Genomic DNA, 19,838 nt, shown 5'->3' with positions numbered 1-19,838 from the left:
GTTATTCTGACAGTTATTCTGAATTCAGGTGCCCTGTTGGCCTGGGGGAGAGATGGTGGCATGAGAAGCATGGAAGGAAAGAGGGCACTGAGTAAAATCTTGTTTTAAAAAACAGCCTCTCCTTACAGTTTCACAGGCCTATCAGCTAAATCCACTGCTTGTTTTAACTCAAGGCTGTTCTATACTCCGCTCCAGTTTATACCTCTGATTTTGTTTAATCAGTTTCCCTGCCTTCTGCTCTGCCAATGAGGTCATTCATCTCCAGTTCCCAATCCTGTCACCATGCCTTTTTCACATCATCTCTAGGTAAGGAATGTCCTCTTCATTCTGATTTTACCACACCACCATCATCTCTGCATCCAATTTTTTTTTTTAACATTGATTTTTCCACATGGACCACAAAGAATGAACAAATAGAAAAATGACTCAAAATTAATCATTATGCTTATCTTCCCCATGCTGGAAGTGTTTTCAGTTTTGTATTTAAACTAAATTCTTCATGGTAGGGGATGTCTTCACTTTGTTCTTATACAGCACCAAGCTCACTTTTGGTCTTTAACAGAAATGAGTAACAGTCTAGCTCAGTGTTGAAATAAAAATGCTTTAATCCACAATGCAAGTGGACAATACATTTAACAGTGTTCTCAGAACTGTCACTCCTCAAGATGCTGAGGATGATGAACTTTGTTTCCATGTGACAAGCTAGAGACTAAAACTTCTTCACCCCATGTTGGCTATTTAGTGGGCTATATGGTTGCTTTCTCTCTTCTTTGGGTCAGGAATAAATAATCACGTAAATGGTGGCCAACTTCATGGATGATGGAAGTAGAAAAGAGCATACCAGAGAAAAAAATACTGTATTGACTTTCATTTGGCTGAAAACTGCAAATTTCTATCCTGTTTCTGGCTAACATCTCTCTCTCTCTGGTGTATCCCATTCAATTCTTCAGAACAAACCTTTTCACCACTTAATCTAGCTTTTGTTTTCTGCAAGAATCTTAGTATCTCTGATACAAAGTTCTTCTCTGTAAACTTAAGTACTTGCAAAAGTTGCAAGAAAACATGCAATTCTAACTCACAGGTTTCCTGGCACAAGATCCCTGAACTATTCTTTCCCAGTTGTTTATATATTGCTGATTGACTGTGAATGAAAACTGCCTTTGAAATTAGAGATCTGAATTTTTTTAGTGCATTTAAAGTTCTCTTTCATCCCCAGAATTTTGATAAATCAGATTACTCTACAGGCTAGTTTTCCAGAGCAAGAAAGCAACAGGCCTTCTCTTGTATAGCTTAATTTGGAATCAGGAAGCCAAACATATTTAGACATTCAGGGCCAGACTCTTGGCTAGTATAAATGCAACTGAATCCAATGGAGCTACACCAATTTACATCTACTGAAGGTGTGTCCTCAGGCAGATTTGCTACAATTTCCATTAAAAGGGGGAAGATTTTTAGTTGCTTTTTCAATTACAGGTAAGAAGTTACTGGCAGTACACAAGTACTAATCTTAAACAAAAAGATCAGATACAAGTTTGAAGTAAAGGGAGTATGAATGATGTGTTACAGAAAGTGTATATATTGGGCCTGATACTTCTCAGCATTACATTGATTTTACAGCTCAGTGCAAACACCTTTGTGATCAGTGGAGTTACACAAGCATAAGAAACAGTGTAACTAGGTGGATCAGGCCCTATTGTTTTTATAAAAGCTATCATCATGATATGTTTTTAATCAATCATTCCTCAAACAGTCCAGTTGATGAATCACGTACATGGATAGAATCTTAGAATTGCAGCCAATAAGAATAAAGTAGCCTTTTTCTGTTGGTTTTACTTTTCCTGATACTTCACCTATTCTATTTGGTAGAAGTAAGCAGGTTAGCTCCCCAGAAGAGCATTTTAATGTTTGACCAATGCTTCTTCCTTAGCTCTGACATTATTTGAGGTGGAGGAGTTGAGAAAGGGAAAATGATCATGTGTGCTTAAAGAAAGTTTCCTATAAGTTTCAAAAGTTGCTTTTAAAAAATGTCCCTTAGATAGAATCAGAATGGAGAGAGGTTAATACTGTTTACTTGCTAGCAAAGTGGGTATACACTTTTGTTTGTAGTGGGAGAGCTTGCAGCATGATGAGTATCTCTGCCATTGAATGTAGAATGCTTGAGCAGTAAGAGGAAGCAGCATAGCCTGACACCAACACTTCAGCTGCTTCTGGTGACTCTGCAAAGGAGATCTCTGTAGTGCAGACTAGTGAAGATGGCTGGGAAAAAAATTAGCTTATGGATCCCACTTTAGCAAGGCTGGCAGTTAGAAAAATTTCCATTTGTAAACATAGCACATTACATAGGTAAATCACAATTAAAATGGCATTTTGGAGTGCCATGTTTGTCTCAGCCCTGATCTACACTGGGGGGGGATGGGGGGAGGGGAATCGATCTAAGTTACGTAACTTCAGCTACGAAGTCGATGTACTTAGATCGACTTACCGTGGTGTCTTCACCATGGTGAGTTGACTGCTTCTGCTCCCCCATTGACTCTGCCTGCACCTCTCGCGGCGCTGGAGTACAGGAGTCGACAGGAGAGCACTCTGGGGTCGATTTATCGCATCTAGACTAGATGCAATAAATCGATCCCCACTGGTATGTAGACATACTCTCATTTTACAAAGTAGAACCATACAGCAAACCACTCTGAAAACAAAGTGAGGAAAATACGGATCATCAGAATTTGTGAATTCAATAAAAATTGTGCTAAACTTTGTGTGCATTCTAAATACAAAAATAAGGATTACAGAAAAAGACTATTGCATAGCCCTATCTACAAAAATAGGAAGCTTTAGAAACCTGCTATACCTGGATTCAGAAAACTCTGAACTACTACTAACTGAGATTATTTTAAAACACTATTCTAATTGCTAAAAGCAAACAATATGTCCAGCCAAGAAAAGTAGAGAGAGGTGTTGTATGGATTCCAAAGAAATATCACAACAGTGAATTGTTCTCATGGGATCTCAAGAGATTTTAAAGACATAAGAAAGTAGAGTAATTATTACAGAACATTCCCTTAAGAGACAGTTAATTTAGAAGAGAAGTACAGCTATAGTGTATCTTTCTCTTGTAAGTGGACACAATGGAAAACGACAACATTTAGCTGAGAGAAATTTAAGGCAGGATCATATTTTTGAATGCTTGCACCAAATGTCATTTGCTAAAATGCTTAGAGTAACCTTAGACAATCATTCTAACAATAGATTTCACTCTTATTCCTATTGCCTGTGGTTTTTTTTTAAATAAATATGATTAGGACTGTGTAGAATTAGCAGACTATTCAGTACATGAAGGAGGATGCAAGTAAATGAGTAAAATAAAACAATCTCACAGAACGTTGGAATTTTTGCAAATGAAAACACTCCATACTTAACTCCAAAGAGGTCAAGTCTTATGATAATGTTACAGAAGTCATTCATGACATACACATAACTTTTCTGCAAAATGTGCTTTGTGCCCTAAGCTTGATAGTGCTCAAAGGAAGTTATGGGTCAGAAGCCAATTCCTACATTTTGTTTTGAATAAAAGACTACAAAGTACAGATGAGTGAACCTCATAAGCTTCAGAGGTTAGACTTGGTTCACATAAGCTCCAGAAATGCTTGGATGCTTACCCAAGTTCCCAATTCCACCCTCTCAGCAACCTCAAGAATCCTCAGACTCTTGGCACCTTCAGCCCTACTTGAAGGCTCCAAGATCCCCAAACAATCATCCTTCCAAAGGCTCCCAGTTCCTGCTTCCTTCCTACCTCTGATTCCACCACACTCTACAAGATCCTCACCAGACCACTGTCCCTAAATGTTCCAGATGATGTGCCCACATAACCAAATCTCCCATGCTTCCTAACTTTGTTAACAAAACTATGGAACTCAAACTACAGCAGCTTTGCTACACTATGGCAAGACCATAAGCTTCTGTATCTAAATAATATTGCACTTGGAGCTTTCTCTATTAAAGGTAACTCAGAGTATACTGACCTCAGATTTCCAATATGGGATATCACCACTAGAGAATATGCTACATGTACTGGGGGCTGCAGCTTTATCAGGAGAAGAGAAGCCGGAGAGAAAAGTTAATAGTGGAACAGGATAAATGTTGAGGTATTGCCCAAGGCAGAGATTTTCAAAATAGGGGAGCTGCTGCATGCTCTGCACTTTTGAAAGACAAGCTACTTTTTAAGTGTCTAAATATGGACTTCAGAATATAGTTTTAGGCTCCTATTTTTTTTGAAAATCACAACATAAGGTGCTTAAGGTGGACACAAGATGCTTAATTATTAAGAAGATCTATCTTCATAAGACCCACTGCTTGAGAAAATTTGGGCCAGGAAGCACAGAAGGTGGCTAGCCACCTGCCTTGACCTGAGTCCCCACATTCTGTGGCTCCTGGCTCCAACTCTTCTTTAGAAATGAGTCCTATGTAGCTCTAAAAACAGTTGGTCCCTGAATCTCGTCAGTCCAAGACTTGGATCCACTATTCTTTTGAGATCTGTACTCAATCTGCCACTGTTTAGAGAGGTTTTGAGAACCTCCAAGTGCTGGGCCCTCCAAAATGTGTCTCTGTCGGACAGTCACCCCTGCAGATCAATAACTGCCACTGTTTGTGAGTCAAAATTGATTTGGGGAGGGTGGAAGGGTACAAAATAAACAATGTAAGAATCCACAGAAAGCCAACAGCATTTTTGGCCCCTCATACCAAGGCGTAATCATGCCTAAAACTGACGGACTTGATTGATACAGGGTCAGGGAAATCTGCCTGTTTATAAGCAAAGATAATACAGTATTTGAGTAGTCTCCATAAAGAGATTTGTAATGTCTTGTTCCCCTTTTAAGAATCACAGGAATAAATTATTAGAACCTGACAAAATTTACAGACTCTTTACACTCAAAGAATGCACATGGTTACAAGATGCACATATTCTGCCTGTTTTGTTCCTAACATCATTTGTTTTTTGTTCCTTCCTTCCCTAGCTTCCACTTCCGTAGGAGCTCAGGAACTGATAAGAGGGGGAAAAAGGCTTAGAGAAATAAGGCATACACTTCAGGCTACCAGGAGAAAGAGGAAAAACAGTGAGGAGGAAGTAGGTGGTTGAGCTACTTATGGTCACCTTTGTCTCCTTACTTCCAGGTAGTTTGAAACATGAAGGATAGGTCCTAAATAAACTTAGGAAAGAAAGGTTGCATGACAAATCCACAGTTTAAAAGCTGTGTAACATTGTTCTATTTAGTAAGAAGATAATAGTAATTGTTTTTCAGGAGAGGATTGTTTCCTTTAGTAATGTTCTCAAATATTTCTTTCATCGCTTTTCTTAAGATTGGAAGAAGTTAATACTTCTGAAGTTTAAGCTAATGCTGACTATATCTATGAATTCTGCAGAACAGCTCTCAAAGACAAGAGCTTCAACTGGAAGCAAGAATTTGTTATTTTCTAGATTTTATTTTGAATAATTTGGTCTTTCTTTTCTATTATTGCTACATTAAATATTGATGTTCTTTTAAAAAAACAAAATAATTAATGACAGGTTTCAGAGCAGCAGCCGTGTTAGTCTGTATCCGCAAAAAGAATAGGAGAACTTGTGGCACCTTAGAGACTAACAAATTTATTAGAGCATAAGCTTTCGTGGGCTACTGCCCACTTCTTCGGATGCATAATTATTTTGAAAATAATTAATGATGAATAAAATTTCTCCTCATATTTAGCCTATGGGTTAGACGATATCCAGTGCTCTAAACTAAAAGGATTTCATGAGCCAAGCTACAAACAATGAGATACATATGGATCTTTGCGTAGAGAGAGAAAGAAAGGAAATTGACACTTCACTTTCCTCCTTTGTCCCTCTAGAAGTATTGATATTAAAGCCAATTACAATACTGGCTGCATTGATGACCTCTTTTCACAGAGTATTGAAGTGGATGTTGATACAATTAGCACATTCTTGGCACACAGATCTCCAAGTACTTTAGTAAGAGTGTAACCCAAAGTTCTTGAGTCTTTAGAAGCAACTATATATAAAGCCCCTAGGCTATGGGCTGGAAAAGATTAACTAGGCCCCACATTACCTCATCTTGTATATAACGATATCATGCATGCCACGATAAATTTATATAAGGGAGCAGATTATGATAAATCTATATGAGGGTTAAATGGGAGCTCTGGGTAATTAATGGCAGACAACTGGATGGAGACGCTTAATATAGTATCTCTTGCCATTTCAATTGTACAGAGGCTAAAAGCATGACAGCAAAGATGTATAAAACCCTCAGTCATTCCAGACATAGAATTTCTTGTCCTTGAAATACAGGAACACCTAGAAGAGTAGTTAATATGGACAGGAATTTGCAGAAGAAATAGAGGGACACCCATATTAGTAAGCCAGAATGCAATCATTGGAGCAGCCAGGCAGGGAGAAACTCCTGGTGTTTGAAAACAGATGTTACAGAAGTCTTCTTCCCCAGCAGTCAATGTACCAAATATTATGTGACCATGTTAAATAACTGATGTGACAGATCTCTGGATATTTATACATTCTGGACAACCCTTTAAAGGCAAAATATACCATCACTGAAATACTAATTTTAATTGGACACAAAAATATCTGAATTTAGGGTTAGACCCAGGTCCAGTCCCCGCCTCCATGAGATCAGTGACTCCCCTGGCAAGAGAACTAGTGCAGGTTCATTGCAGAAGGATGAGCTGAATGCAGGGAATTGGCACCTCATGCTCACTGCAGCTGTGCAAGGACTCCTGATGCAATTGTACTGAGAAACAGGCAAAGTGGAAGGATCTATCACTGCATGAATCCTCACCTGCCTTTTCACTTTGTAACATGCCATAGAAACTGCTTTGCCTCCTAGCCTGGAATAATCACTCCATGACCCTGGGAGGCATAGAAAGATTCCTCCCTTCTATACATCTGTTCTGTGCCTGGCCTAGCCATTCAGGCCAGCTGCTTGACTTCGTATTTGCACCTAGATGAACAACTATTAAGAATATTCAGTTAATGACATGATAGCACTCTGATATGTAATACAGGCTATAAACACCACTGTTATTTATTTTAGAAAAATACTATAATATTTGGAATAAATAGAGATTCCAGGCCAGATCTCCAGGTGGTATAAAAGGCCATAGCTCCCCTGACTTTAATGCAACTGCACTGATTTATACTAAATAATAATCTGGTTCATTGGGTGTAAAATCCAATACAGCATATGTGCTTTTCCCTTCTTTGATACACATGAACAGATATTTTCTTCCCTGTGTTAAAAAGTACGTTCTGCAACTTTCTAGTATTGAGTATTATTTGAGAGAAAGATGGGAGCAAACAACAGAGTTGCTCTTTATGCTGGATACATTTTAAAATCCTAAACATTAAAAAGTAAAATTTAAGCCTACTCTTCTGGTTTAAACCCCCATTTTATGCCCGCAAAATTATTTCCTGGTACTTGTGCCTCTGTCTGATTTGCACTCTCAAAAGGGTGGCTGCCCTTTTGAAAATTTACCCCTGAAAAGTTTATAGCTACTCAAAGACTGAAGAAAAATTAATTTTGATTGTTAAAAATTATTCCAAGTCATAAGTAACACATTGCATGTGTATATAATAAACACCATTCCTGTTTTGTTTAATCCAGTGCAACTCTAACTGGGGTCCTCAAAAGGTGGCTGATCCTCAGGTCACCAGATACAGTCCTGTTTTGGTACACCGCAAAGACAAAAATATTTGATGTTCAGAAGTATTTTATGAGCCCTAGGAACATGTCATCTCCAGCCAAGTAGGGGTTAACCACATTAGAAGTAGGTCATCTCAACCTTCCTTTTGAAGTTATGGTGGGATTTTAACACAGGACTATTGCAAACACCCATGCTCACCCGTATCCAAATGTCCATGACAAAGCCATATAAGGTTCCATGGCACCAGCCATGATGAGTTCCTTTCTTGTGTTTGAAATCATGACAAGGAAAGCAGGGTGAGTGAATGAGGATGTGCAGAGAACTCAGAGAGCTCCAGTTACAGGTGAGTAACTTTCTTCATCCAGAATTGCTCCTACAGATACTCAGTTTTGGAGAGACCATCCAGTTTCCAGAAATGGTGGACTGTACTGTGTAGTATTTAATTCACACTGGATTAATTCTCTCCTGAAATGACCCTCTGACTGGCTCTGAGCAACAATTAAATCCTTGCTGGAGTCTACTCTGCCAACTGTTTCCAAAAAACAGAGCCCCAATTGTGCAAGTATTTGCAAAGAGGAGTTTCTGTTGTTTCGCAGGAAAGTGAAGATAATGCTGCATAAGGCTCCTTTTCCATGCTTACTGAAAAGATTTGGCTGTTGGCAGTTGTTTGATTCCCTTGATGCAGTAGAGCATTGCCTACATGTTTTATATATCAATTTACCAGGTTTTGAACTTTACTTTATTGCTCTGTAATTCCTTTGGTGATCTTTGTCATGTCTTAAAAATGAATATTTTTGCTCAAATTCAGTCCTCTAAAACTTCATTTGCCCTCCCTGAACTGCCAATATCGACAATGATTCTAATAGTTCTTGTAGTACTGCAGCTGGATGTTCTGGATCACTGCTACTTTAGCCTTTTCCTTCCCAATTTCACTATCCCTTTCTTCATTAACTACTCTTGCATTAAGAACCTGATCCTCCTAGTCATTTTCCAGAACACAGAGGTGAGATTGCTGAATTGTTTAGTAACTTTCTCCACCTCCGGTTGTTGATGGTGGTGGTTTGTTTATTTATTTTGTTATCCCTCAATGATAATTAGCAGATATATTTTCCAATATGTTTTTCTTTTAGAAGTTTGCATCCATCAGTGGCATAGCTCCCAATCTGTCAAATGACTCTACTGATCACTATGCTGGTGACATCACACCTACTGGGGACACTGGAGTTCCTGGGACCACTCGTGAGGGTTAAGGCCAATCCTTATTTTCTCCAAAAATTATGGTTTTGTAATATTTTTGAAACTACATTGTACCTTATATCCCACAGGGTATAAAATATTATTAAAAGGGTTACAGAACTGCACACTTTTGGACAAAAACAGCCACTTGCACGATCCATTTATTTGCCTTCAGGCTCTAGAAATAGATGAGGTTTCATGTAGATGAGGTGTGTCATTAATAGCATAGTAGCACTGGAACATCAATGCGACCAGCAAGCCAATAATCCATAAAAAGTACATTTAAATTAATTATATACACAAAATGTAACTCTTTCTTGCTCTCTCGGGTTATCTAATATATCCAACATACAGTTCTAATGTAGGTACAATTTGCTGCTGTTTTAGGTGAACTTTTATGTTAACAACTGTGCTTACTTCATCAAATGTAAAATCATCCACATTTACTTCTTCATAGTCATCCTCCACTTCATCACTTTTAACAGCTGCAAGAGCACTGGCTAGTTTCTTCCGCAAGAGGAAACCCTTCCAAAATGCCTAAACAAAAATTTAAAGCATGTTATACAAGGCCATAGATCAAACCCAAATCCAGATTCTCTATGTTATCCCATTAGGAAGATAAAACATCTTAGACCTTGGTTTAATAGCTCAATGATCTGTTTTTTGAACTTTATGTGACATTTAAAACTACAAGACAAATTAAATGCCAGCATATGTCTAAAGCTCAGAATACTCAAGAGGTTTTCCTCAAGTAAGCAGAATGGAATCTTGAAACTCCCTCAACTACAAACCTAGGTCAACTAATTAATTATTTGACAATTCCTACAGGGCCTATTCTAAGCGGAGGGGGAAGAAGATATAAGAAAAAGTTGAGTGTTCACTTTCAAATTACTGAGAACAAAAATAAAAACACACTTATACCAAATTTCCAGTGGTTACAAGTGGCAATTCTTGTTGTCATCTCATGTAATTAACCTAAACCAGTCAACCACATCTTCACAGTCACCGTCTACTCTACATTTTTTAAGAAAGGGGTTTTTTATTATCATCATCATCTAGGTAAAAAAGAACATACAGCAAAAAAAAATGAGCACTTAAATACCTGAAAATGATGCAAGACATTAGGAACATGTGCAAAGTCATACTGGATACTTTAGGATAAAAGGCACATTATACATGGGAATATTATTTTTATAACTGTAGTTTTATGGATCATGGTTTTAAAGGGAAATTCCTGTTTTATGGTAGACAGTGTTAGAACTTGGATAGCAATTTTCCTTGCTCACTGAGAATGTTCTACACTGTATAAATGAGAGGATATTGACATTTCCTCCTCCTTCTCAAAAATTATGTGCAAATAATAGCCTTGTATCTGCTTTGCCTTATCATTTGCAGTGTGCTGCCACAAACTAATGATTTATCATGAACATAATGAAATGCTGAGACTGAAGATCTGCTTTCCTACTGGTTACTCTGTTGGCTTGTAACTACTAGGAACATACAATTAAAGTTAAATCAGGAATACTGTAGCACTTATGACTGGCTAGGTTAAAAACTTGTATATTGGGTTATATCCTCAACTCTTCCAGAGCACAGGTGGCAGGAAAGGGCATCCTCATGGGTAAGTGACCTGTGCTTGGAGAGCCCATTTCTAGAATTCAGAGAGAAGGAAAAGCCAGCATTTCCCCATAATGCTGGTCCTTTCCTGATACCCATTCTACATTCCCAGAAGACAAGTTCCGTTGAACAGATGCCACAATGTGATGAAATCCATGAGGCAAGCAGTAAAATTTTCTGAAGTAGCTTAGGATACTTAGGGTACATCTACACTACAGCAGGGAGTCGATTTAAGATACGCAAATTCAGCTACGTGAATAGCGTAGCTGAATTCGACGTATTGCAGCCGACTTACCCCGTTGTGAGGACGGCGGCAAAATCGACTTCTGCGGCTTTTTGTCGGCGGCGCTTACTACCACCTCCGCTGGTGGAGTTAGAGCACCGATTTGGGGATCGATTGTCGCGTCCCATCGGGACGCGATAAATCGATCCCCGAGAGGTCGATTTCTACCCGCCGATTCAGTCGGGTAGTATAGACCAGACCTTAGTAGATTAAATCCTATTGACATTTAAATAAGATTTAGGCTTCGAAGTGTGTAAGGTATTTTTGAAAATGAGACAAGATCCTAAATCACTTAGGTACCTTTGATGTTTTCACCCAACAAACACAATATGGAATAACTTTCAAGATAGGTTTATGTAAGGCCAAAAATTCTGGCAGTGTCCCTTTAATTTAAAAAGGACTAGAAAGATTTTGAAACTAAGAATATACAGGGTACATGGCATTATTTACCTTTGCCACCACAGTAAAATTAAAATCAAGCTAATATTTTGTAAAATAAACTTTTGATGCTTATGCAGGATTTTATCAAACAAAAAAAGGGTTTTCTGCTAGAATCATCTGTTTGGTTCAAGAAAAAAACAGAATGAACATTACTTATAAATACTGCTAATTAATCAAATCATTCCTGACTAAGTGTAACTGTAACAAATGAAGAGAACACTGTAGCAAACCAACCTGAATAAGGGCAGCAGCTTTATGCTTCTGTTCTATAGCGTCTGTGAGTTCATTGCTTTCTTTTGTGCAGTAGACAGCGTTTCTCCTGGCAAGGTACTTCCGCCAAGCACACTGGATCTCCGTTGCTGCCATATGTAGTCTAGCACAGAAATGAATATCTCTGTGAATTATGTAGCCTCGCCAATATGACTGGATTAGTGTAGCTGCCAAACTATGAACACCAAAAAAAGAAAGGTTTATGCAGTAACTGTAAAGACGTTCCCCATTAGATATGCATACATGTGTTCATCCACACACAATGGTTGAGAGACTCTTGGAAAATGCATTTCCAGCTTCTACCTATTTTTACTTTTTAAACAACAAGACTACTCAAGAGAGTAATACACTAGGGATGCTTTTAAATCTACACAATGATTTAAAACAGTTATGTATGGGGTGCCATGGAGTTACCCTTATGCAATCATACTATAGTTTATAATTTCATACTGCAATCCCAGTGGTTAAAGTATTGTTCAAGTTCCATTTTGCTTATTGTTTTAAAAGTACAGTTATTAATTTAAATGCTGTAAAACAATCTTGATTATATTATAATCAGAATATTCAGATCTGTCAAATGGTTGGTGCTTTCTAAAGGTTTGGGGAATTCAAGAAACCAAGGCACATTCTCCCTACAGTGATCTGCAGATAAAATTTTTATAGAGAAGTTAATGTCTGATGGCAGTTCTAAGTTGTTATCTCAAAATTTTAGAAAAAAAAACCCTTGCATCTCTTATATCAACAAACCAATGAAAGGACAGAAGAATTTAGAAACACCCCACATTTCTATATTTTTTTTGTTTTCTCTTCTTATTTAGGTGTAGCTGCTTAAAATGCGAAGCAGCTTACAGTGAAGCAGATACTCTGAAACAAGTCACAGCCTCCCACAGGAATATTTTGAAGTCAATAAGTTAACTCAGAGATAAGTAAATATTACATAGAAAATATGTGGCTTTTTAAAAATCTGAACTTCTAAGAAAATACTTAGGAAAATTTTAAAAATAATTGATTTCACCATAAAAAGTATATTTTAAAACCTTGCTTAAGTACTGATGAGCAAGCACAACCAGGGGTGGGGAAAGTAGGGATGCTGGGGGTGCAGTAGCACCCCTGATTTTAAGTAGTTTAGTTTACAGTTTTGCCCAATAGCTTTCAACACCTCCATTATAAAAAATATTCCAGCACTACTGGGTGCAACTCACAGTTAAGAGGATGACTTTCCAACAGCAGAATTCCTGGAATATTTATATTAGAAGAGTAACTAAAATACTTTAAATGCAACGTTTAGAAAAGGATTTAGATTTTCAAAAACACTCAGGTTTCATAATGGGCTACTATGCTCCCGCTCATTTCCACTGGAGTTCATTATGTATCCTGCAGTCCTCCTCAAGAAATACATTCATAATAAATTAATCAATTCCCAAGTACAACCAAAAACAAAAAAAACAGAAAAACCCCAAAACACAGGGAATGCTGTCTGCATATTGTACTTCTAAGGAAACTGAAGGAACATACCTTTCAGTGTTGCCCCTCACAGTGTACCCCAAGCTTCTATGTACAGTGTATTTTTGAAACTGGACACCTTGTCCTATCTGAACTCTTATGTACATAGGACCAAATCTTCACCTCCAGTTCTGCCTGTGTAGCATGAATCAGTACAAAGCAGCTAGAAATCTGCCCTAAATGGCAACAGAGCATTGCACTTCACACGGGAGAATCCTTAGGTGGCACAAATCAAGTGTAGTTGGCTCTATGCTCCCCAACCCCTTTTGTACAGGACGGAAAGAGGCATGTTGGGAATGCCAAGAACAGGACAGATAGTTGGCTCTTCAGTCAGCACAGCTGCATGTGATTGGCCCAGGGTCAGGAAAATGGAGAAGTAGCTTTAACAGCACCTTCCCCTCCCACTTTCTCAACTGTAAACTCAGCACAGATTAGGACTGAGCCCTAATGAAAGTTACAGAAAAAAAAAAAATCTTACTAAGAGTGTTAAAAAGCCTCTGGACTATTGTTTCTTCTTGTTTTATACAATTAGGCAGAGGGTTCATGTATTTAGTACCAAGAAAGGAAAAGTTAGATAGAAGTCACATTTTTAAATTTTCTCCTTACTTTCACACAGTTTTCAATTAAAATACATTTTAAAAATATTGTTAAAATGCAATCACCGACAAAATACCACAGAACTGTCATGCATAAGGGATATGAATTTTAACCATGATTAGGAGACAATAAGAGTTAAAACTTATTAAAAAGTACATAGGAGGTGAACAGAAAAGACAAAGGGTTTGTCTACATAGCAAGTTACTGCACAGCAAGCCAGTGTGTTATATATAGCATACTGCGTTTCGAAGTAGAAGAATGCTAAGCCACACTCCAGGACTTTCACTGTGCTGTAGCAGTGTCCACACAGGATGCTACTGCATGGCAAGATAGTGCGCTGTAGATTCACAGCACAGTAACTTGCTGTGTAGACAAGCCCTTAATAGAACGTAATAGTTGTAAGTTTGTATCCCATTGGAAACTATTTTGAAAACTAACTTTTCACATTACGATTATGCAGAAATGGAACTGGGTTTTTATGGCAAATATTTGACATTTATATCTTACTTTTCCACACTGTTCTCAACATGCTGGAGATTCTCTCCCTCATTACTTGCAATAACTGTCTCTCTGAATGTATTTCTTGTAGTTGGGGTTGATATTTTACTGTTATCTTTGCTCTCCCCTTTGTGACTGATGCAACATTCAGTACTTTTCTTCTTTATTTTGTGCTCTTGATTACTTTTTTTTTGAGGCACAGGTACGGAGGAGTTAATGAACATAGGCTGAATGTGGCTTGTAGTAATCCATCTTTCAGAAGGATTCAACAAGCCCTGCTTATTTTCCTTTGCACCAGCGATAAAGAGGTTATTTTGCTGTAGCCTGTCGGTGGCTGTTTGCTTCAAATGATCTTGCTGTGCTTCTGGTTCGTCTCTGTCAGCAATGTTTAGGTCTCCATATTCATGTGCATATCGGTGTTCATTACTAAGTTTCATCAGCTCCTTAAAATACCAGCACTGACTCTGTGCAGCATCCAAGAAAGAAGCATTTCTGAAGAAAGATAAAAATGCAATTACATTTATTTTAGACAATTGGAATTATATTTTTAAAACAACCATGCCTTTATTTTCTAATGTACATAAACCATGTATTGGATGAGTTTAGCACACACATAACATTGTGAACATCCTCCTGCTTTAATTGCCAATTTATAATATTCTGAAATTGTTTCTTTTCCCCCCTTTATTTTTCCAGTATCTTGAATACACTAACACACATTAGTTTGCTTATTTTACTGTACCAGTAGCTTCATTAGAAAATTATTTTTTCTTGGTGTTAAGACTTTGGGTTTGAAATACGTACAGGGGTATCTATTTCACTGCAAATTTTAGTGCGGTTAGGAGCATATAGTGCAGCAAATTCTGGAGGATGAGTCTATTTTATTTTATACACCAATAACCTTATGAATCGATTGTAAAATAGGAACTAAGCAAGACAAAGTAAAGATGGTACTAAATATTTCTGAATCTAGAGTAGAACATAACAAAACACAGACTCCAACCAACAAGCCTCAATATCTAGTGAGGATCTAAAAGAGAATAAAGTCTAAAAAGACTATTAAAAATGGAGAAATGCTGCAATTTCATTATCTGGGGATCATACATATCCAACCAAGGAGGCTGCTCCAAAGAAATCAGAAGATGATTAGAGATGGATCACTCAGCCATTGTCTTTATATGAAAGTGTGGAAAAACTCGAACTTCCATGCACTTTGAGATGCAACTGGTGAACTTTAGATACTTATGGATATGAATCCTGGGAAACTAATGCCGCAGACCAAAAAAAAGCACTTACATTCAAAATATTATCAGAGAGAAGCGGATTTGGCTCTTGGAAATCAACAGGTGAAAACTTATATTTTGTGATCAAATCAACACAGACATGAAAATACCCTCGAACAAATTATCATGAAAGCAATAGTGATGGATCATTATAGTAAAAGACAACCAATGAGAAGATGGATAGAAGATTTGCAGCAGATCACTAGGAGTTCAGCTGCTGTGTGTGTGAAGTTAGCGATGGATTGAAAAGGCTTCCGAAAATTCTGCTATGATGTCACCAGATGTCAGCCAGAAACAAATGGACTTTACCACTACAACTATTATTGACAAGCCATCAAAGACTTTGCCTAACATGCTAGATGGCAGTTTTGCAAAAATACATGTAGGCATTAGTAATGCTCTGGCAAAAATGTCTTATTAGTATCTGGATCTTTACCCTACAAGTCCATATTTAAAAGCACCCTTTCACCAATGCTGGCAATATAAACACTAATAATGCACCACGCCATCTGATAGTGTAGAATGACTTAGTTTCCTGAACCTAAATTATATCAGGTTTCAGTATTCAGCGTATGTTGCTTTAATAAAGAATTATTACACAATTCTGTGTTTAAAAGAAATATGAGTTGTGACAAACAGTATATGCAGACTGTACACTCAGACATTACATTAGATTCTGTTTGTAATTGCGTAGTAAAATAATTCTGCATAGAGGAAACACATAGAAGTATCATTATTATTCAACTACAAAGTACAAAAGTCCCTTACAGATACATAAAAGAGTTTACTGTTTATATTTCTTCTTTCACATTCCCGTAACAGAGCTTGCCTGTCATTTTCACTATTTTAAATAGTTACTATTTATAAGGTTTTCAACTTCCATCAGTATCTATTACTGAAACTGAAGTGTTGTATTTCTTAATATAGCTATTTATTAGTAAGTGTCAAAAGATTACATGGCAGTCATTATTAGAACACAGAAATTTAATTTTTAAAAAACATAATTCTTAAGCATGGTAAAAACAAGACATTCGAAAGCAGAAACTGCACAGACAATTTATTTGAGCAGCAGTGGTATATGAAACATGGATTAGAGAACCAACCAGTGATTACTTTTGGCAGATTACATAGCTGAGGTCGTACCTACAGGGGCTCATAACTTAGTGAGATGTGAAACAGACAAGAAGCTTGCTCTTTTTTCAGTCTGTTCTTATTCAACGTTACATTAAGTCAGTCAACTTGGAAAAAGTATCGCAGTATGTAAGTATAATAGCTGTGCTGTTTAGGCTTATGTAGGTATGTTTTGTTTAGGAGTTTTTGTGTGTGTTTTTTTAAGTGCACTTTTCAATTGTTTTTAAATCATCCATAAAATGTGCTTTGGGCCAAAAAATATAACATACAGGGTTGTAACCCAAGTGAATACTTCTTTAAACCAAATTTCATAAGAGTTGTTTCATCCATTTCCAATTTACAAGTTTAAATTTAAAAATTACTAAGGGTCAAATTTTTAAAGGATCTTCAGATATCATTGACAATAGAAGATAGTTAAACTAAAGATTAATTGTGAAACAAAATTTGGACATGAGAATTATCTACTTGTAATCGCTCTTCTCAAATATATCCAAAATTTTGGGTGCATAGTGCTATATTATGGCAGGAACTGCCATAGCTTTAGAATTTTGTTGTATCCTCCCCCAATACACCAGCAATTGATATTTCCCATCCTTATTGAGGGCTGAAGCAGTCCTAAGTGTCTGTAGTCACTTTGCAGGAAAGTGATTTGCTTATTGAGGTACTAGTTATAGATCCACAGTTGAGGACACTATAAAGTTCTCTACATGGTAAATAAGTAGTAGGCAAAATTTTTAGCAAGGAGACATTGCTTCAAGTGGTAAAGTGGTGAGGAAGCATCAGTGCTTCATCTGCAAAACTGAAATCAAGAATCACAATTAAAAATACAGCTGGCTATGGAGATGTGAAAACTCTTACTGTGTGCTGTAAGAATAAGAGCATGCAGTGTGAACACATTCTGGAAACCAGAGAGAAACCTGGACACACAAAATAAGAATACATCTAAATACTATAGCCCTGAAAAGTAATCAGGGCAGTATGACCTAGAACCCAGGAACGGTCAGACAAAATGAACTGTAAACACAAACTAAATGGACCTTCTACAGGCCTCATCTGCAGAGTTTGCTACAGATAAAGGTTAAAAAAAAAAACCCTTCCAATCCCGAACTTACGCAATAAAGAAGGAAGGTGTTACTAGTTTAAAAGGTGGTTAAGGTAGGACAAAGTTGACTCTTGATGAGGTGATTCTTCCACTACAAGCCCACATAATACGTAAATATAATTTGAAACAGAAGAGGATAGACACTCCATTTAGGATATACTGACTATCATGTATAGAAAAAATGGTTACCTACCTTTCATAACTGTTGTTCTTCAAGATGTGTTTCTCATGTCCATTCCAATTAGGTGTGTGCACGTCATGTGCACAGTAGCCGGAAGGTTTTTCTGCTATCAGTACCCATCGGGTCAGCTCAGGTGCCCCCTGGAGTTGCACCTCCATGGCACCATATATAGGGCCCTGCTGACTCGCCACCACTTCAGTTCCTTCTTGTTGGCCTTGTTCCGACAGAGGGGTAGGCAGGTGGGTCTTGGAATGGACATGAGTAACACATCTCAAAGGACAGTTACAAAAAGTAGGTAACCATTTTTTCTTCTTCGAGTGCTCACTCATGTCGATTCCAATTAGGTGACTCCCAAACAGGAACTCAGAGGTGGGGTCAGAGCTCATGGGTTTGCTGATTGAAACACCGCTCTGCCAAAGGCTGCATTGTCTCTAGTCTGCTGAGTAATGGCATAATGCAAGGGAAAGGTGTGGATCGAGGACCACATTGCAGCCCTGCACATTTCCTGGGTTGGAACCTGGGCCAGGAATGCCACTGAAGAAGCCTGCACCCTCATGAAGTGTGCTGTCAGCATGGGGGCAGGTACTTTCGCCAGATCGTAGCATGTTCAGATACTTGAGGTAATCCATGAAGAAATTCTTTGAGAAGAGACTGGGAGCCCCTTCATTCTGTCTGCTACTTTGATGAATAGTTGAGTAGATTTTCAAAACTGCTTCATCCGTTCAATATAGAAGGCTAATGCCCGGCGAACACCCAAAGAGTGAAGTCTTTGTTCCTGGCTGTTTGCATGTGGCTTGGGATAAAAGATTGTAAGAAAAATGTCCTGATTAAAGTGAAACTGGGAGACGACCTTCGGTAGGAAGGCTGGGTGTGGCCGAAGCTGAACCTTGTCCTTATAGAAGATTGTGTAAGGAGGTTCAGATGTTAAGGCCTTAATCTTGGATACGCTCCTGGCAAATGTTATTGCTACCAGAAATGTTCCCTTTCATGAGACAAAGCAAAGAAAATCTCGCTAGTGGCTCAAAGAGGGGCCCGATACTCTGGAAAGAACCAGGCCGGGATCAGTTGTTGTACTTGAGGGTATAGCCTCTCAAGTCCTTTAAGGAAGCATCCAACTATTGGGTTGGCGAAGACTGACTGGCCCACCACACCTGGGTGAGAGGCGGAAATGGTGGCCAAGTGGACTTTTATTGATGACACAGAAAGCGCTTACAGTTTCAGGTGCAGAATTCCAAGATAAAAGGTACTGTCGAATGCGCAGAAGATGTGTATTTCTGCGATGACCAAATTGTGAATCTCTTCCATTTGGCTAGATAGGTAGCCTTAGTAGACGGTTTCCTACTGCCAAGGAGGACTTCCCTAACTGGATCAGAGCAAGCAAGCTCCATCAGGTTTAGCCCTGGAGCTTCCAAGCCATGAAGTGGAGAGATTCACGGTTGGGGTGCTGAAGACGGCCGTGGTCCTGAGATATCAGGTCCAGGAGAAGCGGTAGAGTGATCGGAGTTTCCACTGACAGTTTCAGAAGAGATGTGTACCAGTGCTGACATGGAGCTATCAATATTACCGAGGCTTTGTCCCTCCAAACCTTGAGTAGCACCTTGTGGATGAGTGGAATGGGGAGTACCACCAGAACAATTCCTTACTGGAATTCTAACTATATAATGACTAAACTAACTACAACTACTAACTACTGTTCTAACTATTTACAGAAAAAATAGTCTGAAGACTACTAGGGAGAAAGCTTACCGAAGCAAGAGAGAACAAGTGTTCTGGCTAACTGTCACAGGTGGAAAGAAGGAACTGAAGTGGGAGCGGGTCGGCAGAGCCCTATATATCGCATCATAGAGGCGTGACTCCAGGGGGCACCTGAGCCAACCTCAGGAGTACTGTTAGGAAAAAAACCTTCTGGCTACTATGCACTCAGTGCACACATACCTAATTGGAATCGACATGAGCAAGCACTTGAAGAAGTAGTGAGAATAT

General features: G+C 38.3%; 1 protein-coding gene across 1 annotated transcript in view; it reads right to left on the bottom strand.

The window, feature by feature from the left end:
- Positions 1-19,838, bottom strand: part of LRRIQ1 (leucine rich repeats and IQ motif containing 1) — a 165,860-nt gene that overhangs the window by 91,219 nt on the left and 54,803 nt on the right. Inside the window, exons 16-18 of the mRNA XM_054027505.1 lie at positions 14,168-14,650; positions 11,525-11,735; positions 9,367-9,486 (exon numbers count right to left, since the gene is read on the bottom strand). Of these exons, the coding sequence (XP_053883480.1) occupies positions 9,367-9,486; positions 11,525-11,735; positions 14,168-14,650 (814 nt within the window). The remainder of the gene's footprint in view (positions 1-9,366; positions 9,487-11,524; positions 11,736-14,167; positions 14,651-19,838) is intronic.

The sequence above is a fragment of the Malaclemys terrapin genome, chromosome 1 (assembly GCF_027887155.1).
Source record: "Malaclemys terrapin pileata isolate rMalTer1 chromosome 1, rMalTer1.hap1, whole genome shotgun sequence".
In the NCBI taxonomy this organism is placed as follows: domain Eukaryota; kingdom Metazoa; phylum Chordata; order Testudines; family Emydidae; genus Malaclemys; species Malaclemys terrapin.
This window is presented reverse-complemented; position numbering and strand designations above follow the sequence as displayed.